Raw genomic sequence first — 12,024 nt, 5'->3', positions numbered from 1 at the left:
AGAGACTAGATTGTAAAAACTCTCAAGAAAAGAGAAACATACATCATAAATTAGAGGTACAATTCACTAAAAACTACTTCCAAAAACTTTAGTCAACAGAAATTATCATAGCCTTCAAAGTGGAATCTAGAAGATTATGCTAAAATAAGTCAGACAGAGAAATTCAAATACTGTATGTTCTTAGACTTAACACTGTTAAGTCACTCTGGTTTCCTTTATCCCTATCACGATGCTACTAAAAATAAAAACAAAATTGAAAGGACCAGTGACACTTGCCAAACATTATGCTCTTTCCTGTCATTTCCAACAAATAATATCAAGAAATGATAAAACTTTATCAGTTTTAATGGTCATATCTGTGAAGCTAAGGACAGTGTAGAAATAGTTGATTTGTGGAAAAAGAGAAAACATGAAATATCAGAATGGTTCGCTCTCTGGCTCTCTGTAAAACTCCAGGTCTTGACCTCCGTTGCTGGCAAATCTGCTCATCAACTGCCTTTTTCTTCAGTCAGCGCCATATCCTACATGTATTATCCTTGCTCCCTAATAAAACAAATTTCACAAAGTCAGTTTTTCTTTATTTCAATCATTAACTCTCCCTTTTTACTTACAAGTTAACATTTTTTCTGGATCATTGACAATCGATGATCAATATACTCAATGTGCTCAGCTGTGGAGACTGAGCCACTCTGGCATTTTGGGGGTGAGAATTTTTTTTTTTTTTAATGATTCCTGTGAGTCATCAGTTGTGCAAGTGAATGTTTTACTCACAGGAGTGAGACTCATGGCATCTCAGAATTTGAGCCCTGAGAATGCAGCCGCTCCAGCCTATTCCCTCTGTCCTCCCCTCAAACAACGCGGTCAAGTGGAAAGACCGTGAATTCGAACATTTCCAGATCTGGGTGATTAACTTCTGAGGAGACAGCATATTCTGCTTCAGAACATTTCAAAATGTCAACAGATTTTTCTCATTGTTGGTAAAATGTTAAATGTGCATTCTCCCATCATCCCCACTGCTATGATAGACACTCTTCCAAAGCAGCTCTGATAGAGTGTTGCCCAAGGGCGCCATTCACATTCATTCTGCTTTTGGAAATGACCACTCCGGTATGGAGCAGTGCTGGGCACTGCTGGTTCTCTGACCTTCAGGAGTCAGACACATAACATCAATATAATAAGTATGTTGATTACATGGATAGGGAGAGCCTGTGAAAACTATCCATTCCACCAAAAGTCATCTTATCCTCTAAAAAGTGTAATGACCATGCTGGCCGAGTTCCTTCCATTTTGTGATTCCAGCCCCAACTTCAGGCAGTCCACTAAAAATCATGCAATGATTTTAGTCTTGATGGACTCCTGGGTCCTTCAAGAAAAGGGGGGTAGATCCGTTTGGACAACATGATTGCTCTGCTGATGGCAAGACAGAAGAAGTATCACCCCCTTGTAGTAAGCTCCACCATCCAGTGGCCAGTATTTAGCACTTCGGGGCTTTGGGAGACACGAAATCAGTAGTGTCATAAAGAGCTCAGCCAGCACCAAAACAAGGCACAGACAATGTTCCTTCCCTAAAGTCTCTAGGATCTCCTGTGGCTCAGGGAAGAGGTACCATGCAACTGGTCTAATATGAGCCATGAAGACTAGAAAAGGCTGGTGTTCTGACAAAGCAACCCTAGCTTCCTTTTCCCTACTTGGCCATAGCCTCCTGCATGAGCTTCTTGTGCTCCTATCACCACCTCTCACCTCTTTTTTTTCCTCGTCATGGGAAAGGATTTGACATTGTGCTCACAATAAAATATATGGGTTATTGTGGTATTACCTTGAGAGTACTTACATTTTAGAGACACTACCAAATCATAAACTCCAGAAAATAATCCATAATTTGAGAAATTATCCACAATTAAATAGAAAGATGAGGTTCTTAGGGCAAAAAGAGATTATTCTCAGCACCCTGAAGTTTAGATGACTAGGAAGCTCCTCAATCAGCCAATATAGAAAGCCAACCTGGCACATGTGACATTTAACTTGTTAGACCAGTTAAGCAATTTGGAAATTGCTCAACACCACAATAATCACTGGGAGTTAGGCAGATTTGGTCCTGTGTGCCCCCTTAGGATGCCCCTAGCCCACGTCACTATAACACCCACTCCCTGCCAGGTCCCCCTCTGGAGGCACCGTACTAATATCACACCATATTCTCGTCACTTTCCACAATCAGAGTTAACCTTTTCTCATTCCAGTCCTTATAAAACATTTCTAATAAATTAATTCACAGTAGATTGTTCATGGTTGAAAAATGCTCAATGGATGTTCTCTTCTCCCCAAATATTAATGTGTTAGCAGGGGGCATCCAAGGAGAAAACAACATAGCTCAAAGAATAAATCTCTCAGAGCTGTAAGTCCAAGTGTACAGAACTTAGGGCCTAACCTCTTTGAGTTACTAACACTGAAAACAACTGAATATTAACCATTCCTCAGACAATGCCTGGGGAAATGCGGTAAACCAGTAAGGCAGGCTACTGAATTCTTACTTTGTCAAGAGCAACTAAAATTCAAAATTCACCAGGCCTTACAGTCAAAGCTTACACGTGCAGCTCCACATGCAACTAAAATTAAACAGTGGGTGTAACAAGCACGGGCATGAGCCAGGGACCCCAGGAGAGAGGGAAGGGAGGGCAGTAAAATCCTTCTGATACTCAGCTTAGAAACCCTAAGAGCCAATTTTTTTGTTTTTTTTTTGTTTTTTTTTGTTTTTTTTGGTCTAATAGCCAATTTTTTTTTGTCTAATAACCCATTTAAAAAGAAAACCAAGTCTATGTGTTTCTCTCTCCCATACCTGTAATGATTATGTCGCCTTTATAGTTGAAAGCACATGAAAAGATCTCATCCGTGTGCCCCTCAAGAACCTGGAGGCACTGACCAGTCTGAGCATCCCAGATTCTAGCTGTTTCGTCAGCACTGCCAGTCAGAAGACGATTCCCTTGGGGGTTGAAAGAAATCTACAAGAGGGAAAGGAAAAATGACAGGTTTGTGTAATTTGATTCCTGATATATTTTTAATCTGCAAAAAAGGGGACATTACTAAGCACTTGTCATCTTCCCAGCTTGGCATTTATTCTTACATAGAACAGTTCCTCCCTGAGGGGGGAAAGAAGTACAGGAACCAATACAGGAAAATTAAAGTCTAGCCAGAAAATTCTAATTGGCCACTGTCCCCCTCACCCCACAGTTCTAAGGATAGAGACCACAGCTCCCTTCTAATTCGAGTACTCCCCACCTAGCTTCTTTCCAAAGACTCAGGATGCAAGTCTCTCCCTGCAAACAGAGAGGCAGAGCCCTGGTGTGGGTGGGAACACAAGTCAGGCTCCTTCAAACCCAAGCCCCCCCTATAAGCCAACTTCCTGTAATCAAAAGCATATGGATCCTCTGTCAATCTGTGCCACAGAATAAGTGAACAAGTCAGGGGGGACTTTCATTCTACTGCCACTCCAGATCACATTGTATAAATATGTTCTGAGTGCTTCCTATGTGCCAAGAGTTGTCAAATGGTATCTGAGCGACTGTCAAAGGAAATGGTTAGTTCACTATTCCTTTGGGCGCCATGCTTATAACCTCTCTAAATCATCATTAGACAATGATTTGGGTTACATCCTCTATGACTGCAGGTTTGATAAGGGCAAGACTTAAGGGTATGGCTTTTTTGGTCCCTGTGTCCCCAGTACAATGCCTAGCACAGTACAAGCTCTCAAAAAGCATTTGTTGAATGAGTGAATGAATGAATGAATGAATGAATACTTTAACTTTGTATCCCAAAGAAATGCCATTGCTGAATGGTATTCAATAAGTAACATATCACAGAAGCTTAAAATGCAATAACATAGTTTGGGAACTCTTTATATTCACACAGACACGAAAGTATGTGTATTTGTTGAGTGGTACACATCATGCATGTCAATGGCTACTAGACCGGTTCACTCAGAAGCATGGCCTGGGTTCTCTTCCCAGCCTGTCTCCCACATCCACATTTCCCTGTCTTCCCCCTTCATGCCGGTCCCTAAGGCCTCCTAGCCTATGGGGAAGATGTGCTCTGTGCAGTCTCAGAGACCAATCTTAAAGGCCAGAAGCTCCTGACCACCAGTAGCAGGTGCAGAGGAAGGGGGGAAGGAGAGCACAGCAGAGGGCAGTTCCAGGGTCCAGGGGCAGCCTTCTGAGACCAGAAGAAATCAAACTGACACTTTAAAATAAAGGAGCAAATCTGATCTCAGATGTGAGACCAGGGGACTGGGCTGAGCTGGGTAGGAGCTGAGAGTCACCAAGTCTTGGCCTCTCCAGAGTTTTCAGAGGACACAGCTAAACTTCAGATCACTGATGAGAAGGCTGTGCTCAGTGAATCAGCTTGTGGGAGGAGCTTATACAAAATCCTAAAAGTTACAGCTTTGAAGTTTCAAAGTAGGTCATTTTAAACTCTGTTAAGTGTTAAATATTTCCAAGAAATACTTTCTAAATTGCATCTATCTTACAAAACATTTGATACTTGCTGCACAGCATGTTTTTTGCAGAATGTATACTTGTGTGTCTGCTAGGACCAGGAAAAGCACTTCATATGTTTCTTAAATAGCTTTAATAGGTATTTTCAGCTAACTCAGTCTTTTGCTGATGGCTGAGAAAAATGCTGTTTTATACTTTTTAAAAGGTTTTAGGAATCATTTATTATAATAAGTCTGACCTCACACCTGAAAATATAGTTTTTAGGTAACTGATTTCTAGAAAGGCTGAGATAATTGGACAGACCCTAGTGTCAACAGACCTATTTACACTAAGCATGCTAGGTTTTTAAAACTAAACGAATTTCTCCCGATGAGAAAGCAACTCACCTTTGAAATTTCACCTTCATGGCCTTCTAATTTCGTAAGACACTTTCTTGTGGCTGCACTGAAAACTCTTGCTGTTCCTTTTTGAAAGAGTGGAGATACATATAAATTCATCTGAAATATAGAACTTTGAGCCGTGTGCCCTGAATCATGTAACCTCTATCGCTCTGACATACTGGCTCTGTGCTACGGTGAGACTCGCCACCTAAAACTATAAATGTAAGTGGGCGCCTCTGTGGGGGAAGAGGGGGAACAGGGTGCTTCTCCAGCCCTGAGCTTATTAGAAGAAATGATGGCTTCCAAGATAGAAAAGGTTGGGCGATGGTGGTGGAGAGGAATCCAGAAAGAAGGAGATTTTAAGGGGAAGGGGGGGTATCAAAACAAGTCTCGAGAGGCTGGTGATGCAATAAGCTGCCAGACCAGCATCATACACCAAATAGGAGTCTAAGGTTACAGAAGATTCGGGAGGCCCTCCTGAAAACAAGCAACAGCTGCTTATCCCTGGGCAAAGAACAGGCACCTGGGAAGCCTTCTTACAGAGAGACGTAGGATGGTTTGTTCCCTTTTGTATCCCTGGGGCCCAGAAGTATCAAACTTTCAGTAGACACTCAGTAAATGGATGCTGGCTGGCTGGATGACTGGATGGATGGGTGGACATATGGATGGATGGGTGGATGGATGGACATATGGATGGATGAATGGATGGACAGATGGACATATGGACGGGTGGGTGGGTAGATGGATGGATGGACATATGGATGGATGGGTGGTTGGATGGATGGATCAATTAATGGACATATGGATGGACACATAGCTTGCTGACTGGCTGGCTGGCTGGATGAATGGACATATGGATGGATGGATGGATGGATGGATGGATGGATGGATGGATGGACAGATGGACATATGGATGGGTGGGTGGGTAGATGGATGGATGGACATATGGATGGATGGGTGGTTGGATGGATGGATCGATCAATGGACATATGGATGGACATATAGCTGGCTGACTGGCTGGTTGGCTGGCTGGATGAATGGACATATGGATGGATGGATGGATGGACGGACGGACATGGCTGGATGGGTGATGGGTGGACCATAGATCATATATAGATGATATATATACTTTCTTAGAATTAAGGGATGGAGGAGTTAAAGAAATGTAGAAGGAGAGAAATAGCAGTAGTAAAATTGTTGTCAAAAAAAGTTAAATTTTTTTCTGGCTGAGTGAAGGCTGCTGTCTTACTGCCATTACAATATTACAGAGAGGCAAAATTAGCAATGATAGGGAATTTTAGGTACTTAATTTTCATTCAGAGAAAAGCAAAGCATCATAGTAAGTTTTTTTAATTGGCCTTCTGACAATGTCAACTTCAGGAAGAAGTAGATGAAAATTGCTATTTTACAATTAATATGACTAAAAATGTAAAACTTGCTAGTCGGACATTTTAAAAGCTTTAAAGTGACTAATGTGTTTTAAGAATATGTTAATAGGGCCCCTGAGTGGCTCAGTGGGTTAAGCATCTGCCTTAGGCTAAGGTCATGATCCCGGGGTCCTGGGATCAAGCCCCAAGTCAGGCTTCCTGCTTAGCAAGGACTCTGATTCTCATCCCCCACCACCCACCTCCACTGCTTATGCTTTCTGTCTCTCAAATAAATAAATAAAATCTTTTTTTTAATGTGTTAATATTGGGGCACCTGAGTGGCTCAGTCGGTTGAGCACTTGACCCTTAGTTTCAGCTCAGGTCATGATTTCAGGGTCATGAAATCGAGCCTCATATTGGGCTCCATGCTCAGCAGAGAGTCTGCTTGGGATTATCTCCCTCTGCCCCTCCTCCTACTCACTCATTCCCTTTCTCTCTCTCTCTCTCTCTCTCAAATAAATCTTTTTTATAAGTGTGTTAATATAACAAAAGTGAATATCTTGCATAGAGTAGTTCTCTAAACTTCTCAAAAGCATTTTTACACTTCAAAAAACACAGAAATAATATTGCCTGAAACTATATTTTTAAGACAGAAATATGAACAAGACACCAAAAAATAATTCAGCCTTGAGAGTAATTCCAAGGAGGGAGAAAAAGGTGATAAATGTGAAGAAACAGATGTAGCTTCACAGCTTCAGCTAACCCTGTTGAATAGATCCAATTTTAAGAAGGGAATGAGAAGCAAGAACCAGAGTTCAGTAAACAAGATTTCTGTAATCTTCAAGACTTCTTAGAAGGCACAGAATGAGAAGAGGCTTACCAAACACACCAAAAGAAAAAAAAAAGATTTTTTTTTCTTGAAGTAATGTCTTATTGACAAGGAAAGAATGGAATACTGCTAGGGGACATAACCAATGATAGAGAAAATAAAAGAATTATTGAACTTGCAGTAAATTCTAATCCATTCCTCAGCATCCCGAACCTCAGACCCTGCTGGTTTCTCCCCCAACCCATGGTGATGAAAAACTCCTAGTATTATTTATAATCTAAAATTCTCTACATGATAAGACTCTATGTAAAACACATATATGGTATTCTTTACTTTCTCCGTCTCCACAGCACATCTCCACAAGATGTACTCTCTCTTGTCTTCATTGATGCATCCCATATTGCTAAAAACAATTCCTGTCACAAAGTAGGCTCTCTCTTCTTTCTTGTTGGATTTTTTTTTGTATCAGTGATAATGATATTTAAAATGAAAAAGGAGGGATGATTTTAAAAAGATGAGCTCTGTGAGAAGATGAAAAAGTAAGGAGTTACTCTCAAAAATAGAGTTCTCTGAATTTAGGGCTTTCTGTATCCCAGGATACAGAAAGAACTTTATGTATGATCAAAGGATCACCTTTGAAAAGTCCTAGTGAGTAAAAGAACAGGATGCAAATGTAATTTTGAAGAGGGAGACAAAGGTGGTGTAAAGACCGTGTAATTAAAATGAATCACTGGCAAAATTCTATAACTGATTAGAACACAAAGGATATGTGACTACTTAACAGTATGTTAGTCACACAGAGCAAATGCAGGCAAAGAACAAGTTATATTTGTAGAAAGCATTCCATTTTTGCTAGAATTTCTTAAGTGGCTGTTAAAAAGTTTAGATGGACATGAGGTAGAGTCACACAGGGTCAGTCATTAAGGGAATTAGATATAATGAAATATTTGTGATTATCAAATAGATGAATCAAACGCAGGGTAGGCTTATGCTGCTGACATGGTGATGACATAATCATAGTATAGCATGATTCATGGAGAGGTGACACAGATATATTGTCATAGGTGGTCGTCATGGAGATGATGCTGACATAGTAGATCATGCGTGGTTGTCCAGGAGACGAAAATACATCATGTAGCATTATTCATGCCATCAAACAAGAGAATGGAGACATTGTGTAGTCATCTGTAGACTACAGGAAGATGGCACATACACAGTGTAGCAACAGATGGGGTCATCAACAGATGGCATGGATGTGTTGTAGCATCACATATGCCCATCATGGATATGAAACACACTGCATCCTCACACATAGATGCAAAATAGTGTAGCACTCCACATAGTTATCAAGGAGATGACATAAACAGAGTATAGCATATACAGCATATATCCCTATGAGGTTGTCAAAGGCATGAATAATAGCACAGCATTATGTATTTTTTTCCAACATCCAGTAGTAATGGCATACCATGACACATACTTAAGGCATGATGCAGAGTGTAGCATGAGATGTTTTTGTCAGGGATATGGTGCAGACATCATGAAGCATCATTCACTCTCATCAAGGAGTTTACCATAGTACAGCATCATCCATGGCTACCAGGACATAGGGAAGTTGCTAGGTAGCATCATATACAGTAGGTTAAGAGATGATACATAGTGTAGCATGATATGTGGTTGTCATAAAGCTGATCCATAGCATAGAATCACATATGATTATCAAAGACATGGTGCACACAGGTCACATCATAGGATTTGCAAGGAGAGAAGTCTTCAGACAAAAGAAGCAAACATGCTGTAGTCATACATGGTGCTAGGGACCAAACTGTGTCCCCCACAAAATGCATGTGTTGAATTCCTAGCCGTGAGTACCTTAGAAGTTGACTTAATCAGAGATTGGGCCTTTAAAGAAGAAATGAGGTTAACACGAGGTCGTTAGAGTGGGCCCCCACCCAATATATTTGGTGCACTTACAAGAAAAATGGATGAGGACACAGACATATGCAGAGGGAAGACCATGTGAAGACACGGGGAGAAAACTGTAAGCCTCAGAAGAAACTAATGCTGCCAACACCTTGATCTCGAACTTGCAGCTTCCAAAATTGTGAGAAAATAAATTTCTGTAGTTTAAGCCACTTAGTCTGTTGTACTCTGTTATGATATTTCTAGCTAATACAGTTATCCAAGAGATAATGCAGTCACAGTATAGTATCACATGTGCTTGTTACAGACAGTGTGTAGCATCATACATGGTTGATGAGATGGCATGGATAATTCACAGCATCATAAATGGTTGTCAGAAGACTACCCATAACACAGCGTCATACATGATTATAAGAAAAATATGCAAACATCGTATATAGCTTCATCCATTGTCAGAGGCATGATGAGACATAGTATAGCTTCATACATGTTGTCAAGGAGATGACCCAGAAATAGTGTAGCATCACTTTGGTTGTCAGGGAAATGATGCAAATATGGCATGGTGTCATTTATTATCAGGGAGATGACATATAGTGTAGTGTCATGTGGTCATCAGAGTGATAACATAGACATAATTTTTGTCATATGTGAATATGATGGACTCTTGACACAGACATATTGTAATGTCATCGGTGCTTATCAGGAATAGGAGACAGATATATTCCAGCAGAAAAGATAGTTAGGAAAATAACACAGAAATAACGTGTCATAATACCCACCATTTGCTTCAACGTGGATGGAACTGGAGGGTATTATGCTGAGTGAAGTAAGTCAGTCGGAGAAGGACAAACATTATATGTTCTCATTCATTTGGGGAATATAAATAATAGTCAAAGGGAATATAAGAGAAGGGAGAAGAAATGTGTGGGAAATATCAGAAAGGGAGACAGAACGTAAAGACTGCTAACTCTGGGAAACGAACTAGGGGTGGTAGAAGGGGAGGAGGGCGGGGGGTGGGAGTGAATGGGTGACGGGCACTGGGGGTTATTCTGTATGTTAGTAAATTGAACACCAATAAAAAAAAAAAGAAATAACGTGTCATTCATTATACTGTTTTCCAAATGGTACAGACATGGTGTAGTGTCATACATGATTATAATGGGCATGATGCAGAAATACTTTAGTCATGCTCTATAGTATCTGACAAGGTTGTTAAAGGGATTAGAGAGTAATAGTAGAGCATCATATATGCTTGTCTGGGAGAATTCACATAACATATCATGTATTCTAGGATAATGATGCATGTATTATGTAGCATCCTCGATGCTACATAATACATGGTCATGGACCATGACCAATGCATGGTCATTGAGGAAACTCTGATAGCATAGCATCATACATGATTTTTAAGAAGAAGATGTAGATATAATACAGCTCTATATGTTGTAAAAAACATGATACAGACATAGTATAACATGATACATGTTTTAAGGTGATAACACAGAAGTAGCATAGCATTGTAACTTATTGTCAGGGAGCTGATGTGGTTATCAGGATATGATACACAGTGTAGCATCATGTTCGGTTCCCAGAGAGATTATGCAAGCAGAATGTAGCATCATAAATGGAGGTTAGTGAAGTGACACACTTTAATCTCACATAAAGTCATTAATTATGGACATAGACGCCATAACATAGGAGCCTACCATAGAGATGATAAACACTACTATAGTATCACACACACAGCACTCTAGAAAAAAAGGATAGTGTGACAAACAGACTTCAAAGACATGATCTAGATAAAACATAGAGTCATGTAGTTTAACAAATAAAGGATACTAACATAATAGACCTTGAAGACATATTTGTCAAGGTAAATTAAAACATAGCAGTCAAGTAGATGATATAGACACAATATGGTATCATATATGGTCATTAGAGGGATAATGTAGACTTAGCGTAGCTCCATTTATGGTCATCAGGTGGATAATATAGACATAGTAGAGCATCATATTTGATCTCCAGGGAGATGATAGTTTAGCATTATACATCGCTACCAAGGTGACGTCTCATAGAATAGCATCACATATTGTTACCAAGGAGATTGTGTAGACTTTGTATAGCACCACGCAAGCTTGACTAGATGATGCAGATAGAGTGCAGCATTCAGTGTGTTTTTTAAATAATAACAAAGTCATGGTGTAACTTAAAACATAATTATCAGTTATATGGAACAGACACAAAGAAGCATCATATGTGGCTATTAGAGGGATGATGTAGATTTAGTTCAGGTCCATACTTGGTCATCAGTTGGATGACACAGGTGTGGTGTAGCATTATCTGCAGTCTTCATGAAGATGACACATATTCCAGCATCATACTTATTATCAAGGTGATGGCTCATAGGACAGCATCATACATGGTTGTGTGATGTCATAAGATGACATAGACTTATAGCATTACCTATGCTTGCCAAGGAGATGGTGGAGATGTAGCTTCACATTTGGTTGTCAAGGAGATGATGCAGACATTGTATCACATGTAGTTATCATGGATATGGTATAGACATAATGACAGGGTTGCCAGTGAATGATGCAGAAGTTGTGTAGCATCTTACATGCTTGTCAGGAATACATAGTCATCATGAGGATGACCTGTTATTTACTGTCATAAATTATCATCCGGACACGGTGTTTATGTAGTGTAACAATATAGAAGGTTATCAATGAGTGATACAGACATCACATAGCATTATATGGGGCTTTCAGTGAAATGTCACAGATGCATTGTGGCATCACATATATTTGTCATCAATATGAGTTCTAGTATCACATCACACAAGGTTATCAAGGAGATGATGTTGACATAGTATACATCATATGCAGCAGTCAAGGAAAGGATGTAGATAGAGTGTAATACCATAGATGTTTTTTTAAGAAAATTTGAGTATGGCTGTATTATCATGCATGGTCATCAGGAGGATAATGATACATAATGTAGTATCTTGCTTGGTGACACAGAGTTGAGTCGATATAGCATGT

General features: G+C 39.9%; 1 protein-coding gene across 3 annotated transcripts in view; it reads right to left on the bottom strand.

The window, feature by feature from the left end:
- Nucleotides 1–327: 327 nt before the first annotated feature.
- Nucleotides 328–12,024, bottom strand: part of DAW1 (dynein assembly factor with WD repeats 1) — a 45,650-nt gene continuing 33,953 nt past the window's right edge. For all 3 annotated transcript variants that reach the window (XM_072796543.1, XM_072796544.1, XM_072796545.1), the window contains 3 exons: nt 4,871–4,947; nt 2,834–2,996; nt 328–543 (listed from right to left, as the gene is read on the bottom strand). In XM_072796543.1, coding sequence (XP_072652644.1) covers nt 509–543; nt 2,834–2,996; nt 4,871–4,947 — 275 coding nt within the window. In that variant the 3' untranslated portion in view covers nt 328–508. The remainder of the gene's footprint in view (nt 544–2,833; nt 2,997–4,870; nt 4,948–12,024) is intronic.

This window comes from Canis lupus, chromosome 24, assembly GCF_048164855.1.
Source record: "Canis lupus baileyi chromosome 24, mCanLup2.hap1, whole genome shotgun sequence".
In the NCBI taxonomy this organism is placed as follows: domain Eukaryota; kingdom Metazoa; phylum Chordata; class Mammalia; order Carnivora; family Canidae; genus Canis; species Canis lupus.
The sequence above is the reverse complement of the archived record's forward strand: the minus strand, read 5'-3'. Positions and strand labels throughout refer to the sequence as shown.